A 25,938-nucleotide genomic window follows, 5' to 3' on the forward strand; every position below is an offset into this window, starting at 1 on the left:
AGTGTCGGGGGCAGTGTGAGCCTCCCGCGCGTTACTCCTCGCCACTGAGAGATCGAGCTGCGCAGGTGAAAAGATGAGACTGCCGTTACCTCAAGTACCGGAGGGGACTTGTGCTATGTATGACTTAGTCCACATTGCAGCCGGCTTGTGGGAGGCAAAAAACAGCGTTCGTGACAGGGGAGGGTTGAATTGGATGATACAAAAATTGGGATGGGAGAAAATATAGAAAATGGGAGAAAAAGTGGATTTAAAAAAAAAAAAAAAAAAAATACAATATGGGGGTGGGGCTGAGGGGGAAGAAGCTGTTTCAGAGTCTGCTCGACTTGGAACAGAGATTCCTATAATGTAGTGGTCCTACGCCCCAGAAAAGCAAAGTCAGTATTTGTAAAGCTGGAAAACCAGAGAGAATCCTCGTCACCTGCCAATAAATCCAGAGCTGCCTGCATCACAGACAACGGGGTACCAACTTTGTAGATCTGTAAATAGTTGATTTCTCACAAGCAAAATTACGTTTATATCATTAACAGGCGTGGACCAGAATTGAAACCTCATTTGGGTGTCAAGAGCTCACAAACATTTTATAGGTCTACAAAGTCAATCCATTTATTGCTTTTTATAGAGTCGCTGCAGACTTTACATCCAGCTGATGTCACAAATGTGAGGATGTTTTTCCTCTTTCTTCTAGCCCTGGAGCATATTGTCCACAAACATTGACCAGAACAGTCCACAGGAATAGTATTCATGAACTCGTAAAAAAGAAAGAAATGCGTGGCATTTCCCTTTAATACCCCCCACGGTTGCCTGTATGACTTTCAAAACATGTGATTCCCCCCCCCCCATTGTCTGATCGGAAATGTTCAAATTCCTCTTTTCGCGATGAAAAAGTTAGAAGTGTTGCTCAACTGTACGGTGGACAGAGCTGACGCAGCGTGTCCTCTTTGGAACCGGTGACAATCTCTCCGTCCCTCTGTCGTAACATCCCATTTGCATTATGAAAAGTGGGGCTGGCAGGGCAGATCAACATGAGTCACATCCGCACATAATCCTCTCTTCAGCACAAAATGTGTTAAACAGGAAAGACCGTGTGGGCGAATCATTCAACGGCAAAAGAAAAAAAAAACTCATGTTGTTCCCAAAAGAAGCAATGAAGCTTCGGGTCAAAATCTCAGTCAAGAGTTCAATCTTTGATTTCATGCAGTCCTCACTTTCTCCTCTCATCCTTCATGAAACACGCTGCTTTAAGACGAGTCTCCCGTCTCGTTACGTGTTGAAAAGGCTTCCAACCTTCTTGTGAAAAAGGAGGTCACAGGAGGAGCAAACTAGCTAAACCCCCCCCCCCCCCTCCAATCGTTTTCCGAGAAGGGATGGATTCGACACCTCCGGCGAAAGACATGGGACCCGTGTTCACAAAACAAGCAAAGATATTCAACATTTCTTTTCTACGTTTATGGAAAAGGGGGTTTAACTCTTTCACTACCTCTACCAAAGGGTTAACCCTTTTCACTGCGGCAATACAGGTTAACCATTTCACTGCCACGACAAAGGGTTAATAACACTTTCACAACCACACTACAGGTTACCCCTTTCACTACAGTAGGGTGGTAGTGAAAGGGTTAACCACCTTGTAGTGTGGTTGTGAAAGGGTTGTCGTGTGGAACACCAGGTGTGACAACAGAGAAGAGAGACAAGGAACTCCATCCAGCAGTAGAGATGAACATAAGTTTAATAAAGATTAAATATATGCCCAAAAAATATCTTTCAACTCATAAGAGATCAAAACAAGTCAAAGCAATACAAAAAGATGAGCTTTTCTGTCCCGTCAATAGTCTTTCACTTATACACTTGTTTATTTATTTAATTTTTTTTTTAAGTTTCTGACTTTGATTTGGGGTAAAATGTACATATATCTCATTCACCATACTTTACAGTGCATCGATATCGCAAACCCAGGACTTTCTTCCACATCTAAAAACCCACGTTAAACCCATTTATAGAATTATTTACATACAAGGCTTGAACAGCTCGTCTCAACGCCATCTGGTGGTGAACGACGAGTACTTCAGACACATCAGAAGGTATTGGGTACTTGTTGGACTTCATGGCTTAGCTATACCACGGTTAGTGACTCTTTTTTAATAACGTTAAATCTCTATGGTCAGAGAGGCTAGGTCTACGTCAGATCTCTGCACTCGACCGGCTTGCCAGACACACTTGGAGAACCGAAGAGGAGCAAGTAATTTGGTTTGGCATTCAGACACGTTGTTCGGGCCTCTTGAGTCTTTAAAAATGCGGTTGCATTATTCTCTCGCGAAAATGTACAATACTCGAGACGAGTGATAATAGTGAATCCAGCGGAGTATTTCACAAAGCAGCGAATTAGCCAGATTACTTTGAACAAGATTTATCTATATTTCGATGTTCAGGATTACAGTATATAAAAACAAAACTTTGATATTAGGTTTGGGAATGTGATTCAGCCGTAATTATTGATAATTGTTCATTGTGAACAAAACCTCAGAAGCTATTCAATTGTATTTTTGGAAAGCAATCTGACTAACGGAGGCCCTGCGCGAAATGTTTGTGTAGTTCTCAGTCTTCCAACATGGAGGCAGAGACAATGGTTCCTATGTGCAAAACAACAGTTACCATGTGTTGATATACGAGGGAATAATATCAAGAAAAACGTCATGATTTGGCATCTTCTTACTGTGTTAGTACTGGATCTTATAAACCAGTCGCAGTAGAACAGTAACATCATGCTTTATGAGTATCTTACAGACTCTACCGCTGCAACGAAAATCTGGCATATTTTCTTTTTGAAAGTGGTTACCAATGGTTACAGGGCAGCCATACTGACAGGAAGAGAACTGCACAAACATTCCGTGAGAGGCCTCCGTTGCGTAATCCTGCTCCATAAAACACCCCCAGGTGTCTTCAACACCCGCTGACAAAAAGAGGCCAAATCCGATCCAGAGATATATTAACGCCTCCTCCTCCTCGTACAGAGCCGTCGACGCCACGCCCCGGGTCTGTGGGATCCAGACGAGTGATACACACAAAAAAAGAAGCATGCAGATGCAACAACGTCGGGGCGGAACGATATCAAAACCGTGGCATAGAAATAAACGGTATAAACTAGTAAAAAATAAAGAAAAATAAGAGAAAAAAAAAACATCCAGCTTTTCTATTTACTTAACAGCGTCACAACTCATGGCCCAGGACAGGAGAATACGTCTGTACCATCTCAGTTTATTAGCAATACCATTATTTTAAGATGACATCATTGAGTCAATTCATATCATGAGGAAAGAAGAAATACAGGCGATATTCTGTGTTTTCTTTTGGGAGGAGGGCGGGGGGTAAATGCATTTTTCTTTTTCTTTTCTGAAAGCGGCAGGAGATGTAACAGAAACATGACCCAAGCGAAGAGGGGGGAGGGTTAATAGAAATAGAATAGTTTTGAGTCGTGTCATGTCACTAACATGTGTCTAACATGTCACCAACATGTCACCAACGACGTCACTAAACATCACCTCCAGCTCCAGTGAAACGGTGGTCAGCGACGGTCGGGCCCTCAGTCAATATTGACATCAGATCCGTCTCGCTACCTACTGCCGGCTTCACTCCTTCCCACGGGACCCAGTCCACTCCCCCTCGTAAAGCACCGATAAGCAAGAGCTGTGGATAGGTTTCCTTCATATCACTTACGCCAATCACACTCGCGAGAAGAATTAAAAGAAAAAGAAAACGAAGGAGACATGGAGAGAAGGCAGTTCAAATAAGTTAGGGGACACTATTCAGAAAGAAAGAAAGAAAGAAAGAAAGAAAGAAAGAAAGAAAGAAAGAAAGAAAGAAAGAAAGAAAGAAAGAAAGAAAGAAAGAAAGAAAGAAAGAAAGAAAGCACTGAGGTGACTTGTTTGGAGATGAAATACACTGAAATAGTAACATACAGACACGGAAAAGAAACCATACCTATTCTAAATAGAAAGAGAATAATAAATATTTATTAAATGCCTTCTTTTTTTAGTCCTTTTTTCGTTCTAGACGCAATCGCATGGGTTACTCTGCGCCCGATACCGAGACGCCCGACTCTACAAGAGGCCTGCAAACGTCACATTTTTGATGCAACATGTTATTGTTCAACGCCCTCTCTCTCTCTCTCTCTCTCTCTCTCTCTCACTCCCCAACCTGTCTGGCTTTGGAACGCACCCTAAAAACTTGTGACCTTCAACCACAATCCTGTACCATACCTACTCCCGGTGCACTCGTGTGGATATGAGCAACATCCAGGGATCATCTCTAGACCCTCTCGGCCCTGTGATAAGAGGCGGCGGTATTTTGGCAGAACACCGCGTGCGTTAACGCCATCCTCTCATATCTACACAGGTGCACTGTGGGTAGGGCTCAGCGCAGAGCTGGTATTGTGGACATTGGTGTGTTTCTATTATGCGTGTGACTCAGTGACTGATGAAGGCAGAGTAGTGCATCTGTTCTAGGAGTTCTTTTTCTTAATCTTTTTAAGTACCTCTCGTTTTATTGGACGACACGTCCGCTCTCGTCACCCGGTAGGTGGGAACCGCAGCTCACAGGGCCGCCGCTTTCAGGGTCAAAGGTCACGATGGTTTCACAGAGGGCAGGAGCAGCCGAACGGGCCGGGCCGGGGTTAAACGGTGACGTGTGGGGACTTGAAGGGGGGGGGGTAATAGTAAAATACAACAAAAGAGCAAAGTCCTACATTTTGGTCTCTACGCGAGTGCAGAGAGGACAGGTGGCGAGCACGCTACAGGAGGACGCCGTCTCTCCTCGACATGGGCGTGTCCCTCAGAACACACAGAGATAAGAAGTACAAACTCTCCCCAAAAAGTCAGACATGTCTCTTTGTCGCCCTCCGGTGGTGTGATCCGGAATAGCTCGAGGAGGGGTGAGGGGAGGGGAGGGGGGAATCTCCTTCCTGTTCACACACACATACACACAGAGATAGAACGCTGTTACACACACGCATACAGACTCCAGATGCACACACACACCCTGCCGGGGTGTCCCATGTCCGTGTGCTGGCTCTATCTGGTGTAGTACACTCTGTAGTAGACGCTCTTGGAGCGCCAGAGCGAGTAGGAGTTGTCGAACTTGAGCAGGTAGACCCCGCGGCCCGGGTACTGGTGGCTGCCGGCGTACACCTCCTCCTGACAGTCCCGCCGGTACACCGGCACGATCTCGTCCACCTGGGGCTTGCCCGCCTCCTTCTTGGCCTTCTCCTCCTCGCTGGGCGGCTCGGCTGCTGGGTCGGGGGGGAGGGGGGGTGAGGGGGTCGGGACGAGGACAAAAGAAAGGAAAGAATATAAAAAAGGTAAGTATCATATGGCGAGAGAGCGGGGGTTTGAGCTCGGAAAGACAAGCGCGTTTTTAAATACTGCCTGCGCAGGTCGTGTCTGTAGAGTTTCCCCACATGTCATTGCGCTGATTTGTTTATCTGATGAACTCTTAGCTTCTCATTTTAACCATGGTAATGGTTAGGTACCTGAAGCTCTGTCTGTGTAAATTTTGACACAAACATAACTAAATTGACGGATCAACGTGTATTTGCCTCGTCAGGGATAGAACGAACAGTCCAGGACTTATTCCCATCGTTGTCCCTGTTGTTTCAAGTTCAAGAGGCACGTTGGTGTCTGTTTGAAGTGTATCGAGCATCCTTAGTGAATAGTCTAAAGTGCATTAGTAGTAGTAGTATTCATGATGCAAAAAATCATGTTCATTGGTGCATTAAAAGCAATAATTATTTTCTCAACAATAAAGTGCATAGAGACAATACTCGTGGTTCAACAGAGGTCCAGCACATAATACAGTCGCACCAACATTACAGTGGCAGGTTGCTAAACAGCTGCTCCCTTATCCTGGATTTGAACACTGCAGCACTCTCGGTTTCCTTGACATTGAGTGGTAGTTTGTTGCTGTTCTGTTCTCTATGTATTGGGCTGTTTGGGGCCATTGGGTCTCATTCACCAACGGACTTACGACAAAAAGGGCTTTCTCTTAGGGCCATTTGAGACCTTTTCGGGCAAGACATGAATATAGAGAATATATTAATATAATATTAATTATATATGTTTTATTGGGACGGTTGGTGAATCCCAAAATCGTCTCGAAAAGGTCTCAAATGGCCCTAAGAGAAAGCCCTTTTTGTTGTAAGTCCTTGGTGAATGAGACCCAATGTCTTCTGTGCATGTGTGGTGTTTGTACCGTGTTGTCTCGTTGTCGACTGTAACCATGCTGAAGCCAAAGACACATTTCCACGAAGGTGGACAAATAATAAAAACATCCATCCATCCATCCATCCATCCATCCATCGACTCACACACACACACACACACACACCCTTCCACCCCCCCTGTCTCACCTTCATCGTCCTCGTCCTCGTCGCTGGACTCCGACACGTGCACGCTGACCGAGGCGGAGGCGGCGTCCGTCCACTCGAAGAAGACGCCGAAGCCGATGTCGTAGTAGTCGGTGGCGAACTCCCAGAACAGGTAGGAGCCCTCCTCGTGCGTGGGCACGCGCACCGTCACCACCTCGCCGCGGCCCACCGTGATCACGCTGTCGGCATCCTGCCGGATCTTCTCCTTGAAGTCCTTGATCTGCGGCCGCGTCCACATGGAGGGGGCGGCGATGACCGGGGGGGAGTCCGCTGGGGGAGGGGAGGGGTTAGTGGTTAACCCTGTCACTGCCACACGACAGCCGGTTATAGCCCTTTCACTGTGACAATACAGAAAGCCCTTTACTATCACACAACCGACGGCGATGCTCCATCATTAGCATCATTAGCTCCGCGGATGCGGCGCTAATGATGCTAATGATGGAGCATCGCCGTCGGTTGTGTGATAGTAAAGGGCTAACCTTCTGTCGTGTGGCAGTGAAAGGGTTAATAACAATAATGATATAATAACAATAATAGTAATGATAATAAGAATGATAATATAACAACAACCATAATAATAGTAATACAGGAGGATATCTGTAGGTTTCAACAAGTTCAATTTGAGACCTTTTTAATATCACTTAGACCAAAATGTAATACCAATTTCAAGACCCCCAAAAGTTTAATACCTTAAATTTAAGACTTTTTTAAATACCTTCTAAGGCCTTAAATTGATTAATTGAATACTTTAAGACTTTTTAAGACCCCGCATGTAGCCTGCCTGTAATAGCTTTGATTTATAATATAGTGCCTTTCAGGAAACCCAAGGATGCTTTACAAAACAACAAAAAGACGCATAATATATATAAGCAAGATAAATAACAATGACGGACGGGGAGACGACTAGAGGGAGGCCGTAGTCCTTCGTGAACAGGTGGGTTTTTAAAAAGGTGTCCTTGAAACAAGTACAATTATCTACCAGTGCAATAAGCACATTTGGCTCCAAGATGTCTTGAGATAAAGTATTAAAAAAATTAGAATTATTTTTATATATCTAGGGTTCTCTCTCCTGATTGGATGAAGTGGGAAGGGATACCAGAAAATGTATTTAGTGTTTACTGCAGAGCGGAGGGACAGAGACCCATGTTACTGACCAGACACTCTATATATCAGTGATGGCCGTTGGAAAAATGTAGAGCTACTTAACACGTATTATAACAAAAGAATCCCCCTTACAGCTCCTTTAACTAACTGGTATAGTAGTTGGTATCAGGAAGATCAACGTGTCTGTAAATCAGTGACATTTCAACCCAGGAACAGGAATATCTGTGGATTTTACACAGATATACTGTACATGGGTGTCCCTGGTGCTATCTCTACAATAAATGTCTATCATTCTTCACGCATGAAGAATGATAGAATGAATATTCCAGTTCTGTGTGTGTGTGTGTGTGTGTGTGTGTGTGTGTGTGTGTGTGTGTGTGTGTGTGTGTGTGTGTGTGTGTGTGTGTGTGTGTGTGTGTGTGTGTGTGTGTGTGTGTGCGCATATGCACATGCACATGTGAGGCATGTAAACAATTTTCTACAGACATTCAACTCATCCATCTGTCCGTCTGTCACACATTCCACTCAGAGCGAGCAACTGAAAGCCACAAATGGACGAGGCCTCTGGCCCGATTCCAAACCGGAAATGTAATTCACCGCCTTAAAAAAAGTGTTGTGTCACCGAGTGGAGCAGGGGGGTTTCCTCGTGTCCACCAGGCTCGGTAGACGACGCTATCCTATATCACCTGACCCGGCTCATCTCCTTTCTACCTTCCAATGTCACAACGAGGAAGAAGAGGATAGAGTTTCTGGTTTGGAACAGAGCCTGGTTTTGTGTGAGGGGGGGGCGGACTGCCGTGGCCGTTGGTCTGGTCTGAGCCACTGAGGGTTCTACCTGAGCCAAGTCAACACACAGGGAAGTAAGCAGGGTGCGACAGCAACCACCACCTCCAGCTCAACACCAGCAAGACCAAGGAGCTGGTGGTGGACTTTAGGGGCGGGCCAAGAGGGGAGGAGGTGGAGATGATGGGAGACCTACAAGTTCCTGGAAGTACACCTGAACAGTAGACTGGACTGGTCGGACAACACAGAGGCCTCTACAGGAAGGGACAGAGCAGGACAACACAGAGGCCTCTACAGGAAGGGACAGAGCAGGACAACACAGAGGTCCTCTACAGGAAGGGACAGAGCAGGACAACACAGAGGTCCTCTACAGGAAGGGACAGAGCAGGACAACACAGATGTCCTCTACAGGAAGGGACAGAGCAGGACAACACAGAGGTCCTCTACAGGAAGGGACAGAGCAGGACAACACAGAGGTCCTCTACAGGAAGGGACAGAGCAGGACAACACAGAGGTCTCTACAGGAAGGGACAGAGCAGGACAACACAGAGGTCTCTACAGGAAGGGACAGAGCAGGACAACACAGATGCCCTCTACAGGAAGGGACAGAGCAGGACAACACAGAGGTCCTCTACAGGAAGGGACAGAGCAGGACAACACAGAGGTCTCTACAGGAAGGGACAGAGCAGGACAACACAGAGGCCTCTACAGGAAGGGACAGAGCAGGACAACACAGAGGTCTCTACAGGAAGGGACAGAGCAGGACAACACAGAGGCCATCTACAGGAAGGGACAGAGCAGGACAACACAGAGGCCTCTACAGGAAGGGACAGAGCAGACGTGGTCGTGTGTAACAGGCTGCTGCAGATGTTGTACCAGTCTGTCGTAGACGGAGTCCTCTCCTTCACCGTTATGTGCTGAGGGGGGGGTAACATCTACTCAAGAGTCAAGACACTAACAAACTCAAATTCCATGGCTTTTCCAGGTTTCCATGACTGTAGGAACCCTGAGTCAAAGCCCCCAGGACTAAGCTGCACACCATGGGCGATCGAGCCTTCTGCTCTGCCGCACCCAGACTGTGGAATGCTCTCCCCATCCACCTGAGAGCACCACAGTCCGTCGAGGCTTTTAAAATGGGCGTAAAAACATTTCTTTTTAACAAGGCTTTTGCCTGAATTTTTCTTTTACTTTTACTTCTATTAATTTTTTTTCATTATTTTAATCTATTTAATTTGTATGTTCTTCCATTTCATTGGTTGTTTTATTCATTTTAATTGTTTTATTCATTTAACTTTTTGTCCTCATCTCCTGTAGCACTTTGAGATTTGAATTTATTATTATTATTATTATTATTATTATTATTATTATTATTATTATTATTAAGCAGCAATGTGCATGTATGCATGCGTGAGTACGAGAGACGAGAGACTCAACACCCACGCCCCCCGTCTACCAACCTAGTAAGGGTCCGTTCTCCGAGACCTCCTCTGCGGGGTCGGGCTCCAGCTCCCGGTCCATGCACTCGGAGTGGCAGTCCGACTGGCCTCCGTTGACCGTGGGGAGCTCCTCTCCGGCCGGGGGCGAGGCCGCACACGACTGTGCCGGGGCGGAGGCCTGGGTCTGGGTCTGGGACTGGAGGAGCTCACTGCTGCTGCAGCTACTGGCCTCCAGGGTGGCCTGGACCACCGCGTCCTCCTGCTGCTTCTGTAAGGCCGCCTGGGGGAGAGGAGGAGGGAGAGAGAGAGAGAGAGAGAGAGAGAGAGAGAGAGAGAGAGAGAGAGGATGGATGAGGAAGATGGAGGGAGGGAGGGAGAAGAGAGGGAGGGAGGAGAAGGGGGAAGAGGGAGAAAGAGAGAGAGAGAGAGAAGGAAGGAAGGAGGGGGGGGAGAGAGGAGGAGGAAAGAGGGAGAGATGAGGAAAGAGGGAGAGAGAGGATGGAGGAGGGAGAGGAGGATGGATGAGGCAGACGGAGGGAGGGAGAGGAGAAGAGAGGGAGGGAGAAGGGGGAAGAGGATGAGGAGGGAGAGGATGAGGGGGGAGAGAGAGGGAAGAGGAAAGAGAAGAGGAGGAGAAGGCGGGATAGAAAAATAAGAAGGATGGAGGGGCGAGGAGGGAGGGAGAGGGAGAGAGAGTAGAGAGAGAATTGACTGGAAGCGAAGTAATTCAAGACAGGAAGTCAGTTTGTGTAATTGTGTGTGTCCATCCCTGTTCCTGGGTCAATGCACCTGCACTGCTGTCAGCATAACACAACGTGTGCGTGTGTGTGTATGTATGTATATTCTTTATTTACCCTGGGGAGATAATCTGCTGAGCATGCATGTTCTTTTTCCGCAAGACTCTGCTCCACACTCTTAGGAGCTGCCTAGTACAACCAGTCTGACACGGTTGACCACTGAGACACGCCCCCATTCATAACTGTATAACTGAGACACGCCCCCATTTCATAACTTTTAACTGAGACACGCCCCCATTTCATAACACTTTACAAGATACAAGATACTTTAATGCCACACAACGATGGTTGGTGGTAATTGTTTGCGGTACAGTTTGTTAAAAGCACTGGGACATCAACATGAAACATCAGACATCACGCCCCCATTACATAACATTTTAACTGAGACACGCCCCCTTTCATAACATTTGAACTAAGACACTCGCCCATTTTATTACTTTTAACTGAGACACACCCCATTTCATAACATTTGAACTAAGACACTCGCCCATTTTATTACTTTTAACTGAGACACGCCAGTAAGGGCCTGCAGGGAAACGGTAGCTCAACACTGATGATCAGTGAAATTATGGTCTACGGTGTGTATGTATGTGCATGCGCGTGCGTGTATGTATGCGTGTGCGTGTATGTATGTGTGTGTGTGCGTGTGTACCTGCTGCTGGGCCAGCTGCACCTGGTAGAGCTGCTGCATGTACTGCTGGTAGTGTTGCTCCTGCAGCTGTCGGATCAGAGCCAGCTGCTGCTCCGGGCTCTCGGGGTACTGCTGGGCCGCGTACTGCTGGAACTGCACCGCCGTCTGGGCATTCAGCGCCGCCATGATCTGCTGTCTGAGGGGAGAGGGGAGGGGGACCGAGTCAGAGAGGGGGACCGAGTCAGAGAGGAGGGGAGGAGGAGAGGAGAGGAGGGGAGGGGAGAGGAGAGGGGAGGGGGACAGAGTCAGAGAGGAGGGGAGGAGAGGAGGGGAGAGGGGGACAGAGTCAGAGAGGAGGGGAGGAGAGGAGATGAGAGGAGAGGAGAGGAGAGGAGAGGAGAGGAGAGGAGAGGAGAGGAGAGGAGAGGGGAGGGGAGGGGAGGGGGGACAGAGTCAGAGAGGAGGGGGGGAGGAGAGGGGAACCGAGTCAGAGAGAGGAGGAGAGGAGGGGGGGAGGAGAGGAGAGAGGAGGAGGGACAGAGAGGAGGAGAGGAGAGGGGAGGGGGACAGAGTCAGAGAGGAGGGGAGGAGAGAGTGGGGAAAGAGGAGGGATGAAAGAGAAGAGGAGTGAAGAAAGAGAGGAGGGATAAAAGAGAAGAGTGTGAAGAAAGAGGGGGGATGAAAGAGATGAGTAGAGTGAGGAAAGAGGGATGAAAGAGAAGAGGAGAGAGTGGGGAAAGAAGAGGGGTGAAAGAAGAAGTGAGGAAAGAGAGGAGGGATGAAAGAGAAGAGAGAGAGGAAAGAGAGGAGGGGTGAAAGAGAAGGAGTGAGGAAAGAGAGGAGGGATAAAAAAGAAGAGTGAGGAAAGAGGAGGGATGAAAGAGAAGAGTGTGAGGAAAGAGGGGGGATGAAAGAGATGAGTAGAGTGAGGAAAGAGGAGGATGAAAGAGAAGAGGAGAGTGGGGAAAGAGAGGAGGGATGAAAGAGTAGGAGTGAGGAAAGAGGAGGGATGAAAGAGAAGAGTGTGAGGAAAGAGGGGGGATGAAAGAGATGAGTAGAGTGAGGAAAGAGGAGGATGAAAGAGAAGAGGAGAGTGGGGAAAGAGAGGAGGGATGAAAGAGTAGGAGAGTGAGGAAAGAGGGATGAAAGAAGAGGAGGGAGTGTGAAGGAGGGATGAAAGAGAAGGAGTGTGAAGTAGGGATGAAGGGGTTTGAGAGAGGAGGGGTGGCAGATAGAGATGGCAAATGAAGACAATCAAAGAGAGCATTTGCTATTGACATAACCACTGAAACAGGAAGTAAACCTGGGTCCATTTAGGTTTGTTAACACGAACCTAAACTAACGTTACAACTAACCTAAAGTTAGTTTAGGTTCGTGTTAACGTTAGATAATGTACAAAATAAACGTATTCCGCTGCTATAGACGTCGCTCTTTTATTTTGAAAACCCCCAGAAAGGAAGTCATTATATTAGCTTTAGTATTAGCTCCGGTTAGCTCCGAGCGTACAGTAGTTAGTAGTATATTATCAATACCAGCCATTGGATTACTGTTTTCTAAATTGGGGAGGCTTTTAATCGTCAAGGTAAGAGGATTTTAAGTCATGGTAGGGGTGGACGGTATAAACGGTATACGGTATAAACGGTATGAATTTGCTCTACGGTATGTATTTTGCCTATACCGTGTAACCGGTAGTGCAGCTCTAAAATAGCAATGACGTCATGTAACCACAGCGCGACTATTTCACTCGCATTTGCCCCTAAAAATAGATAGAATTAGTCATAGATAATAGATATGTGCGAACTGGAAAAAGTTATTTAGGAGGCTTCGCGCAGTGGGCGTGCCAGCCCCTCCCGCACGCATGTAAACACGGGTCTCCTAGTAGTCTAGTGGGACGGGACGTCTCCCTGAGCTAACGTTAGCTTAGCTACCGTTACAAAATGACCCAGTCAACTATTCACTTTTAGTTTAATACATGATGAGGCATTGTCTAACCGAACGGTATCTAGTCGGCCAGCTACCGATAGCTCCTGACATCAACAAACGCTCCATCAAGTCTAGTAGAGAGTAGACGTGTATGATAGCTCCGTTAGCCGTTAGCTCACGTTAACACAAGTTAGTTCACCGTTCAAAACGAAATGTCCCATTGAACTAAATAATTCACTGAGGCGTTGTATTAACGTTATATATCCGGCTAGCAGTAGCTACAGATAGCTCCTGATATCAATGTCTTATAACACTGATTCGATGCGTATTCGAGCTGAGGGCTTGTGAATGTGATTTAACGTTATACCAATACTAGGGCCCAGCTGCAGCGCCGGTGAATCCTGGCCGTAGCTCGAGGCTACTCGAGTATAGGTCCAGCTGCAGCTCCGGAGAATCCTGGCCGTAGCTAGAGGCTACTAATGTACACACAGACAGTGGAGCTTGTTGCGTGGTGGCGATGTCTCGCAGATAATACAAGTACAAGTCTAATTATATAATATATATATTTTATATAAAAAAAAAAAAAAATTATATAAAATTAAAAAAAAAATTAATCAAAAACGATGATACCGTGATATATACCGTTACCGTCTATGCTTCAAATTATACCGTGATATAAATTTTAGACCATACCGTCCACCCCTAAGTCATGGTATCCATAAACTTCAATCGGTTGGGATCCTTTGAATTAATGAGAATGTAAACAAACACGGCTTCACGTTGAAATCACTGACTGCACGCAGAGAGGAGTCGTTCGGCAAAAAATAGTTCCGAGTACATCTGCTTAGAAAACGTAATTGTCGAATTCAATTATTTTTTATTTCTCCACGTGGTAAATACACAGGTCACAACATGTTTACAGGAACGTTTTGGAGTTGCATTTGGAGTGTATTTGGTGACTGTAGGGAACGTCAGGCTCTAAAGCCCCCCCACTTCCAGTGATGAAGCTAAGCTACGCTAACGGAGCGACTGTTCCCTAAGCTAAATGCACGCACAGAGACAAAAAAGGTATGCATCTTCTTGTCTAACTCCAGGAAAGATGTTAAATAAGCTAATTTGCCAAAATGTTGGAGTTTTCCTTTAACCCCTAACTGTTCCCGATGAGCAGGTTGACACCTTGCATGGTTACCCACCGTTGGTGTGTCAGTGAATGGGTGAATGTGAGGCATAAGTTGTCAAATACAAGTGATTTGAATAAAAGCTGTTATATAAATGCTGTCCATTATCAATTATATTCCCGGGGTAAGGAGGATCCTAAAGTGTGCAATTTCATTTCATGAATGGATAGTTACGCGACTGGATTATTTGGAAGAGAGAAACGCCAAATTGGTAAATAAAATTAGTGAACAGCTATTGGTTTCCTAATCCTTTCCTCCCCATCTGCCTGCTGCTGTTGCCATTATATGGTTTACATAATGTTCTTTACGTTTTTGTAAGCCTAATGTAATATTTGAGAATGTATATGTTGCATTTCGTATTTATACATTATTTAATTTGCTACAAGTTATAGTACCTTTATTTTAAAGTCTCAGTTATATATAGTGTCCCGTTGGGCTGCTCTCACGTGTTTTTGGGACTAATGGCGACACCTGCAAGCAGGCATGGTCAGCATTATGCTCCGGTGAAAGTTTTATTAATTAATATGACGGTTACAAGAATGGAAGACTGAAGATTGTTCCCCTTTGCGTAGCATGCAGCCAAAAGGTATTTGTTTTGTATTTTACTTTGGTAAAGTGTTAGCCCCTTACGTGACTGCGATCTGCAAGCCAGGGGCTTTTCGTATCCGCAGTCACTCTCAGCTATGCCGCCACCAGGCTCATATTAAGTACCAAGCGCTGAATTCTGAGCTGGGGGTGGGTCAAAAATATATCAGCTATGAATTTCAAAGATACCCAGCGTACAATATGGGTTTAACACAGCTTTACTGTGGGGTCTGGAAGCTCGGAGTTGCTAATAAACAGTTTAAATCATTGTTACAAAACGAGTGGTACTTACAGACCGAACGTCCATTTCCGCCGTTGGTGTCACAGCGCAATGCGCACCAGGCAGCCAAGTAGCGGCAGAAGAAGAAGACGCCATCTTGCCAACGTTCGCTCTGCGAGTACCACTCGTTTTGTAACAATGATTTAAACTGTTTATTAGCAACTCCGAGCTTCCAGACCCCACCGTAAAGCTGTGTTAAACCCATATTGTACGCTGGGTATCTTTGAAATTCATATCCGATATATTTTTGACCCACCCCCAGCTCAGAATTCAGCGCTTGGTACTTAATATGAGCCTGGTGGCGGCATAGCTGAGAGTGACTGCGGATACGAAAAGCCCCTGGCTTGCAGATCGCAGTCACGTAAGGGGCTAGTAAAGTGTTATTGCACATGCTGTGCATGTTATTATTTTATGTTAGTTAACACTTTAACTGCCGGGAAACGCTTTACAGCGTCATTCCCGGCCATGCTCAAGTTGCCGAAGGACGCTTTACAGCGTCTTTAATATCAATATTTCAAAAATCTGTGATCGGATTCATATTTCCCCTCCGCTGGCCTGAGATCCACCAGGAGGACCCACTGAGCTCTCTGGCAGTTCAGGAGCGCCATCTGGTGGCCGATCGGCGCAATCGCCAAACAGGAAGTGCTGTGGAGGTTGTGCTGGTCGGCCATATTACTTCCGGGCACTCGGTTTGGCTGCCGGCACTCTGGCTCGGCACAATATATAGCGAACTAACGTGGCTTATGTTTCTCTTTTTAAGTTTTCACTGTGGATTTAGAGTAACAAGGCAAACCAGTAGCAATAAATCCACTGGTGTCCGCCTGTGCTTCCAGGGGATTACACTAACGTTACATCGGAGGAGGAGCCACGATCACTGAATCAGCCGATGTCTCGTAAAAACCACCTCTAGATTCCATGTTGAGGAAACTTATCATTTACTGTATCTTGCATCTTGGAATGTGAGTTTTTAACAAGACGCTTAAAATGAATAACGATCTTTGCTACAAGACTGGGAACCATGCGGTGACTGGTTGTCATGGTAACTAAGGACCATCATGGTAACGAAGGACTTCTACTGCTGGTCTAAGTGTGGGGGGGGGGGGGGGATTTTTTCCTTTTTAACAATTTTATGTCGTCAGTAATTTACCAACGACTTTGAGAGACAGGGTTGTGGTCTCGTTAGTCCCCTGTGTATCAAGATGGCGGCAGCACAGTGAAGTGGTTTCTCTAAAGACCAGCCTCCGACGACGGGTCGCTTCCTAGCCAGGAACATAATAAGTCTGTGGCCCATTTATGGCTGCGTATCTGTACAGCAGTTACCAAAGTGTGTGTGTGTGTCTTTGGCTGAATGTTTAATCTTAAATAGTTTAGATTATTATCAGGAGTCAGGCACGCAGATACTTTCTGCACGAGTCAAAGAGGCCCTCAAACCATCTGATAGGGATGTAGCCGTGCGCGGCTCTAGCGGCGATGCATGCTGCTAGTGAAACACAGAGGGCACGCTTTCCGCAGAGCAGCGGTTATCCTCATTCTAATGCAGTAACGACGCATTCGAATGCATAATGATTAACGATTAATGACCATCATCACCGACAACCTTATCATGCTCATCACGTAATTTACAAATAAAGCCGTCTTATAATAAAGTTAATTTCAATATAGATGATCTCGGGGCTACAGGATGACGTTAGCTTGGTGTCTGGGGGCTGCTCAGGCGTCACTATCGGAGCCACGTTCAGCCGATAACGATGGCTCGTAAAACAAAACGACCTCTAGATTCCATGTTGAGGAATCTCATCATTTTTACTGTATCTTGCATCTTGGAATGTGAGTTTTTAACAAGACGCTTAAAATGAATAACGATTTTTGCTACAAGACTGGGAACCATGCGGTGACTGGCTGTCATGGTAACTAAGGACTTCTACTGCTGGTCTAAGTGGGGGACAAAAGGGCATTTTCCCTTTTTAACCATTTTATGTCGTCAGTAATTTACCAAACGACTTTGAGAGACCGGGAGACAGGGTTGTGGTCTCGTTAGTCCCCGCGTATCAAGATGGCAGGAGCACAGTGAAGTGGTTTCTCTAAAGACAAGACTCCGGCGATGGGTCACTTCCTAGCCGGCTGTTCCCCTTGGCTTCAATGAGGGACGCCAGCATTCCCCCTTGGGATAACTATCATCCACAACATGACTGGTTTCTGGCAAAGAACAATTTACAATCCTCAATGTCAGGATGGCTTTAAGGATAAGAAGAGACACACACACACACATACTTCTGCTGCTCCACCCGGAGCCTCTCCTCCTCGGCCTGTCTCCTCTCCTCCTCCTCTATCTTCAGCCGCTCCTCTTCCTCCCTCCTCCGTCTCTCCTCCTCCTGCCTCTGGAGCTCCCTCTCCTCCTCCTCCCGCCGCTGGCGCTCCTCCTCCTCTCTCCTGGGGACGAGACAAGAGTGAGACGTGTGAGAAAACTAAAACTACACATGCTGTACAACAACATTGTATCTAAAATAGTTTTTATTTTAGAGTGTTTTTCTTTTCTTTTTGCAAAATTATTCCCATCTCCTACACTCTTGGTTTGAAAGGGAGTGTTGACTTCAGACATGAATATTCATTACAAGAGGAAATAACACCGATTTGATTCTCTGTTGACGGCCCAATCCTACGCAGAGCCGTCACTACACTGCCCAGTGCCCAAGAGAGACTACATCGGTACCAGATCCAGACATCCGCAACCAAATTGGTTTGAAAGAAAAAGCATCTATAACGTTGAATCGGGTGTACACACAGAGTATCACAAATAACCAGAAATGAAGCTCGTCTGAACACTTCTGCAGTGATGTAGTTATCAGAAAAGTAAACCGACTTAACTTCTCAGCATGACACGGTGAATAAACAAGGCTGTAAGGAACACTGTGACATTTTATTATTTATAAAAAGAGACTCAAAGATATGGGTGGAACAATAACATAATATTATTAATAAGAAAATAAGACTAGTATGGGTAGCACCGGTTAGTTTACTTCCCGTTTGGGAGATGTTTGACAGTGGAACGTTGTGATCCGACTGCATAGGAGTGTGTGTCGACAGTTAACCCAATCGGCTGAATTCAAATGATGCCGCATGTTACATCACTAAGACTACTGGACAATCATTCCATTGCCTGCAGTATCACATGACATGGAGGCATACGTTGTCAGTTAAAAAAAAAAAAAAAAAAGGCTTCCTAGTTATCCATCTGGCTTAAGACCATAGAGGAAACGGATCAAGGGTCAAATGTAATCCATCTAGTTAAATCCTTTCTGCAAGACTGGCAAACGGGACACATTGATCCCGAGTCTGTACTGAGGCACAGTACAGGGACACAGTATCTTCATTCAGGAGAACAAAATGGGCCAAACTGACCCAGAGTCAGTACGGAGGCACAGTATCTTCATTCAGGAGAACAAAATGGGCCAAACGGACCCAGAGTCAGTACGGAGGCACAGTACAAGGACACAGTATCTTCATTCAGGAGAACAACATACTTTCAGTGGCAAGACTCCATGCTGCTGGACCCAGAACAGTAAACTAGCTCCTCGTGTTTCATTTATAGGTTTGGATTTTAGAAAGGTACCGTTTCCTCTCCTGCTCCTCCTTCTCGATCTTGTGCGAGGTGACGTAGGGGGAGAAGAGGTTGCAGCATTTGTTGAGCAGCTTGACAAACTCCACCATAGCCTCTTCCTTCTCCATGTTACCCAGGGAAGCCCACTCTTTCCTGCGTCAGAGAGAGACAGAGAAGGGGCAAGGGGGTAGTGATGGATATGAGGCAGGGGCAATTGACATACAGAGGGTGTTGTAAATTCCCCACTATTTGTTATACTGTGTATTATTATTTCCATTCAGGCACTTCTTTGGACAGCCCAGGGGTATTATTTAGTGATGCACGATATATCGGCCGCCGATATGGCAGTTTTTTTTACACATCGGTATCGGTCCGATATGAATTTTTTTTCTTTTTCTGTTTTGGCCTTAAATAGTTTACAAATATCAGTCATTTCTGAAAATAAGTTACAAAAGTAAAAATAAAAAATGCATTTTGGAAAATAGCTCTTTATTTGATTATCATAAAAAAGGTGTTTTCTATACAGAGATGTCGACATCTGTAAATATCGGTATCGGCCAGAACAGCAATATTAATATCGGTTATCGGTATCGGCCACAATTTTCACATCGGTGCATCACTAGTATTATTAGTCCTAGTCAGGCATCTCTCTGGACAGCCCAAGGGTCCTTAGTCTGGTCATTAAAAACAGGTGGTGAAATGCCGGCACCTGCGTTTCCATTGCAGAATGAGAGTGCGTTTCTGAGGAAGTAAGTTACCCACAGCCTCCAAATGTAGCGCCTGTGGTTTCTGCTAGATCAATGTCATATGTAGCCTGCATTGTGTTTTGTTACGATGCTGTGACTTGTGTATATGATTATGACTTGGGGTTTGCTGCCTTGTGTTGTGTTTGGTCCGTGCTGCTAATTGAGCTAATGCTAGCCAGCTGGTTATGCTATATGGCATATTTCCATTAGCATTGGCTTGGTTGGCCGCATGGACCGGACATGGCACGGAGTAGCAACTAGTCATGGTCATACATAATACATATAGGTCCCTAACGGCCTAATGCAAACAGTGTATAATGCATAATACATATGACCTTTACCTCTGCTAATATGCTGTAGCATCTTTTCAGTTATGTGTATATTCTAGATGCCAGCATGTTATGACTACTATTAGTATTAGGGATGTCCGATATTATGGGCCAATATTGGCATAAAAGTGATATCGGAAAATATCTGTATCGGTTTCCAAAAAATACAATACAATAAATTGAATACAATATTAAAACTACAAAGGACTGTTCTCTGTGTCTGTGTCCGCTCTCTGACCGGGGTGTGCCGTTCTGGATAAAGTGGCTCCAGCAAACATTACAAACAACGTTATCTTCAATAGAGGGAGAGAGCACAAGTATGTTATACTCACGTTAACTCGCATGTTACATGTTAACTTCTGTCAAAGGTTGGCTCATACTTTCTCTGAACCGACAGTTTCCTTTAAGCTGCTAAAGGGTTAAGTCTGCAGTTACGTCAATAGATGTGTGTGTGTGTTTGAGGGTTTGAGAGAGAAAAAAAAGAGAGACAGAGATACAGAGAGAGAGATACAGAGATAGAGAAAGAATAGGGGCAGAACAAGGAAAGCTTGCTCTGGACTGCGTTTCCTGACATTTCCTGTTTACTGAAGCACAGCAGAATGCTAATGCTGGAACGCCTGCCAGAGTTCAAAGATCACACACACACAGCCGGACAAGGACAAGATTCCAGAAACAAATGACAGTGGGGTGTGTGTGTGGTTACCTGCGGTCGCTGCCCAGGACATCGAAGAAGCCCACCTCTGGCGAGGCGTCGGGGTTGTACGGCCCCAGTAAGAGCAGCTTATGCAGCGCCACCAGACGCAGCTTCTCCTCGTAGGTGGGGTGGAAGGCCTTGCCGTCTTTATCTGAGGAGCACAGCACAACGCAGACACCGTTTGAATTCAGAGGTCTGTGTCTCCGCTCGGTGCTAAAGGGCATTCTTCGCATTGGCATCACCGGCCTATTGCAGATCTGCGAGGGTGGCGAAGGACGCTAGGGAGTGCCCACAGGGCTGCCCACAGTGGGGCTCAAAGTGGGGCCCGCGGACCAGATTAGGCCCATCCACAACATCCTTTCTAGCCTTCTGAGGGGGTTCCACAAAGTGCAAAGATATTCTTTTTCCATTTTTATGCAGTAGAGTTGTATTTAGACTGCTTTTGAAGTAACTTGTGCATTGTGAGGTATATTATTAACAAGACATGCCATTTACACATCGCATTACAGACACCTGTTTTTTACTCGTTACATTTCTATAGTATCAGTGTCCTAATGTCACATTGCTCACCTCCTTTAGTTACCCCTCAGCCCTTGGCCCTGCGTGTCAATAGGGACTGGGAGGGTATGGTCTCTCAAGGCCGATACAGATATAGATATACAGTATACTACAGATATACGATTCTTACCTACTCACATCGGCCAACACAGATTCTGATTGTTGGAAACATGCCTGTCTTCAGGTAATGTAACATGTAGGTAACGTGCCCATCTTCAGGGAATGTAACGTGTAGGTAACGTCCCTGTCTTCATGTAACATGTAGGTAGTCTGCATTTCATTGTATACTTGTATGCCGTGACAAATAAAACTGACTTGGTAACATGCCCGTCTTCAGGTAATGAAGTGGTGTGATGAGCGTTGGAGGGGCTACAACAGCCCTTGTAACAAATAAATGACAACGAACAAACCCTGTAAAGCCAATATGGTCCCATACCAGTTGTCTGCCGGTGTATCTGTGAGTATAACTGATCTCTTCATGAAACATGACAAGACACCACATTATGGTCTACATATAAGTCCATATGGCTGAAATGTATAGAGCACAATATCTTTCTTAGTTTTGGCAGTATACCGTTTTGACGGCATTTCATTTTCCAGGACAAATTACAATGTGATACGACATCTTTTTATTTTGTCATAAGATTTATATGGTGCCGTTTCATAAAAGAAATTCTATTTTCTTTTACTTTTTTATATTGCTGCAAGGAACACTTTCGGTGAACTTACAGTGTGTAGGCTATATATTTTTTAGGATATGCAGGCCTATATATATATGTCATGGAGAAAAATCCATACCAAAAATCCATACCTTTGCATGGAACCATGATGACATACCATCATATTGACCGTGCCTCCCAGCCCAGACCGATAAGTCAACAGCCAAGCAATGCGGTGAGGTCATCAATGGCAAGGTGAAGTCTCCATTTAAACTGGGTCCCAATGAAGGGGAAATGAAGACCTTGATCAAACAATCCTCACGTCACACAACCAATCTCTGAACACCAGAGGAAAATAGATATAATCCACACGCTGAAACCACCTCCGACAGTCACGTTTAAAGTGAATCCCTGATCAAAGGTTTGGAGCAAACAGAATTAAGATGAATCTAGGTTTAGAGAAGAAACTAAACTGAGATTTAATTAGGTTTCAAATGTAATACAGCTATTGTTTTAAATTAAGTTTAAAGTTTGGTGCAACATAATTAAATGATAAACCATGATTTAATTCAGTTTAAAAAGAGAATCATTGTTGGTGCAACACACCCTTAGTCAATAAAGTATTGGGATCCACTCCAGTGTGGATGGAAATCCATGTTCCTTCTGTGTTCACACGTACCTTTATCCTGCACCTGGCCTAGAAACCAGGTTGGATGTGCATTGTGCACACAGCTCTACTGTGCTCGATACAGCCCATCGTTACTATAGATAGCTTAAAAGGCCCAATCCGGAACACAAAATGTAAACAACTGAGTTTTAAATATGAGTTATTGTTTGTTTCAACTGTACGTGCTGTTATTCTGGGGATGTGTTTTTACGTTGGTAATGTGTGTAAACGACGGCAATCGCAACAGAGCTATGTTCCGATTTAAAGGATCACGTCAAGATTATGGGAAATATGCAGACAAGAAGATAAGATACCAATTTCCTCTGTGTTCAGTAGAAAGCTAGTCTAGCTGAGCACAAATGACTGGAAGCGGATACGGACCACTAGCCTAGCTTAAAACTCCGGGAGAGGTGTGTTTGGGCGAAACAGCCTGGCTAGTGGTCCGTATCATCTTTCTACTGAGCACACAGAAAGGAAGTTGGTCTCTATCTTCTTGTCTGACTCTGGAGAAGACTGGTAAGTCTTCAAGTCAGTGTTGGCGTGTTATTTAAATGTCTTGGGTAGGGGAGAGAGGGATCAGCCAGGATTGGAGCTTTAAAAAAGACAAAGCACGGTGTTCTATTGAGCAGGCTGGCACCCAGTCAGTGAACCTGATTTGGGTTTGCAGCCTCAAGTTGACTACTCTCTTCCCGCAAACAAAAAGCCATCATAAAATCGGACAGCATTCAAGATGACTAGAGTATTACTAGAGAATATTTCCAAAGAAACTCAAGCACACTCGAGTGTGAGAAAACTTCCTTTTCATTACATATCCCATTCAGAAGGCAAGACAAGAGCAGGATATTCATATCTTAAAAGTCCCTATAATGGTCAAACAAATCAATAAGTAGGCTAATTGCTTCACTACAGCAGGCCACTGTTTCCACCTGGTCTCTGTCAGAGATGTGAAGGAGATGGACATCGTTCAACACCGATATAAGCATACAGGGTGACACTGACTTCTATCTAATTATTCTATCTATTAAGCTGAATTTACTTACATATTGAATGTGTGCACATCACGCAATGTATTATGAGTTGCATGCATTACTACCATCAGTTCAGAATTCCCAGGTGACATGGACAACAACACAGCAAAAATAAATTAGCCACTTGCGCTTTTTTACTTTGAAATCCAGCCACAGGACATTCCCACACGGGAACATCACAGACTGGAAGCACTCAACCTGCAATTAGGCCATCAAATAGAGGCTAGTCATTTAACCCTATGAAGCATGCAAGGACCGGCCACCAGAACAAAACAAATGCTGGCTAGAAGCCAAGCCGGAGTGGCGAGATGCACTTGTCTTGAATGACTAATTGTGTGCATATAACTAATTATAGCCAGAGCATTAGTAGTACGTGTGTAAAATTAGTTAATGCTAGACCGTGGGCGTGGGCGTGGGGCATATCACTGTCATCGGGCATGATAGCCGCCTCAGCAGGAAATACCCGGTCAAGGAATGACGGTTAGGGTGTGTGTGTGTGTTTGCTAACATACCAAAATCTGATATCTCAGTCCCCATTCATTCGGTGGCTTGCTAGGTTGTCTGGTTACGTGGACCAGTCGCACAACCCACCGACTCATGACATGACAAGTTCACATTTTTGAGTCGTCAGTCGATGGAACCCTGTTTGAACCGACAATGGTCACTGCCGGTCAGGCAGGCATTGCATTATATTATATTATACCTTTGGGATAGTTTTTGAGTGGCTAGCTAACGCTGCCCACGTACCGACTGTATCTTTTGACAGCCTGGTCGCATGAAAACAGAACGTACCCTGAGATGTGTGACAGCAGATAGTTTAGCTAGCTAACCCTGGGCTGTGACAGTAAGATAGTTTAGCTATCAAACCCTGGACTGTGACAATAAGATAGTTTAGCTATCTAACCCTGGACTGTGACAGCAGATAGATAGTTTAGCTAGCTAACCCTATGCTGTGACAGTAAGATAGTTTAGCTAGCTAACCCTGGGCTGTGACAGTAAGATAGTTTAGCTAGCTAACCCTGGCCTGGACTGTGACAGTAAGATAGTTTAGCTAGCTAACCCTGGCCTGGACTGTGACAGTAAGATAGTTTAGCTAGCTAAGCCTGGGCTGTGACAGTAAGATAGTTTAGCTAGCTAACCCTGGGCTGTGACAGTAAGATAGTTTAGCTAGCTAACCCTGGGCTGTGACAGTAAGATAGTTTAGCTAGCTAACCCTGGGCTGTGACAGTAAGATAGTAACCATGGGCTGTGACAGTAAGATAGTAAGTTGTAACCCTGGGCTGTGACAGCAGATAGATAGTTTAGCTAGCTAACCCTGGGCTGCCTGTGACAGTAAGATAGTTTAGCTAGCTAACCCTGGGCTGTGACAGTAAGATAGTTTAGCTAGCTAACCCTGGGCTGTGACAGTAAGATAGTTTAGCTATCTAACCCTGGACTGTGACAGCAGATAGATAGTTTAGCTAGCTAACCCTGGGCTGTGACAGTAAGATAGTTTAGCTAGCTAACCCTGGGCTGTGACAGTAAGATAGTTTAGCTAGCTAACCCTGGGCTGTGACAGTAAGATAATTTAGCTAGCTAACGTTAGCTTGTAGCAACTTGCTAGCAGTAACTTAAGTGTGATGGCGAGGCCTGACGTTTTCGTTACATTAATTCACAACACAACTGTCCGTTTAACACGTTAAAGAAGGTAATAACGAACACAATATATACCTTTGAAAAATTTCAGGGCCATTCCGTAGAGCTCCAGCAAAGGAAAACCCCATTTCCTCTCTATGGTGGATCTGTCGCTCTCGGCTCCCTCCTCCTCCCCCCGGTCCTCGCCTCCCTCCTCCCGGTCGGCGCCCTGCTCCTCCGCGCTCCCCGGGGCGGCGGGCTCCTGCTCCGGGTCCTCCACCTGCCCCTGCTGCTCGCCCTCCGGGTCGGGGCTGAGGGTGAGGCCGTCGATGGAGACCTCGAGCCGGCTAGAAGAAGTGCCATTGTTGAGGTCGCCGCTCTGCACCTCTGTCGCCATCATGCAGAGTGTCAGCTGAAGCGGCCACGTACCTACTTCCGTTTCAACGGAGCGGAAGTTCCGGGAGACACTTTTTTTTTGTTACAAGATGTAAATATTATTAATGACGTATCATGACGTCGCGTGGCTAATATATAAGCGACAGCAGGGGCACGAAGAAACACATTAATAATAATATTTTATAGTTTTTCAAAATTGTATAGCGATATTTTTCTCGCAAGAATTACTCATAGGATTTTAATAGTTGTAGCACCGCCTCCTCCTCCCAGAATTGAAAATGGAGTGACCCTTTATTATGTAAACAAGACGAGAGTCTTTTTCTGGGCCCTATTATTCATAGATATCTATAGAATGCTATTATTCCCCGTACCTGGTTCAACTAAGTCGATCAAAAGTCCCATTATCCAGATTCAATTAACCTGATGTTTGAATCCGTGCTTTCCCTGTTCCTCGAAGGTGGATTCAGTCTTGTTAATTCGAACCAGACTTGATAGTCAGGATCATTGCGAGCGGCCGCCT

General features: G+C 45.5%; 1 protein-coding gene across 2 annotated transcripts; it reads right to left on the reverse strand.

The window, feature by feature from the left end:
- Positions 1-1,705: 1,705 nt before the first annotated feature.
- Positions 1,706-25,450, reverse strand: acbd3 (acyl-Coenzyme A binding domain containing 3). Of its 2 annotated transcripts, none has more exons than XM_084314988.1 (8): positions 25,119-25,450; positions 20,506-20,647; positions 18,740-18,880; positions 17,401-17,559; positions 11,185-11,359; positions 9,757-10,015; positions 6,395-6,682; positions 1,706-5,275 (listed from the first exon to the last, which is right to left on the reverse strand). In XM_084314988.1, exons 1-8 carry the CDS (start codon positions 25,420-25,422, stop codon positions 5,061-5,063), a joined length of 1,683 nt encoding a protein of 560 aa, XP_084171114.1. In that variant the 5' UTR covers positions 25,423-25,450; the 3' UTR covers positions 1,706-5,060. The 2 variants fall into 2 exon arrangements, with proteins under 2 accessions (XP_084171114.1, XP_084171113.1); XM_084314987.1 differs by having other exon boundaries at positions 1,706-5,278.
- Positions 25,451-25,938: the final 488 nt, after the last annotated feature.

The sequence above is a fragment of the Notolepis coatsorum genome (genome assembly GCF_963971535.1).
Source record: "Notolepis coatsorum genome assembly, chromosome: 5".
Taxonomy (NCBI): domain Eukaryota; kingdom Metazoa; phylum Chordata; class Actinopteri; order Aulopiformes; family Paralepididae; genus Notolepis; species Notolepis coatsorum.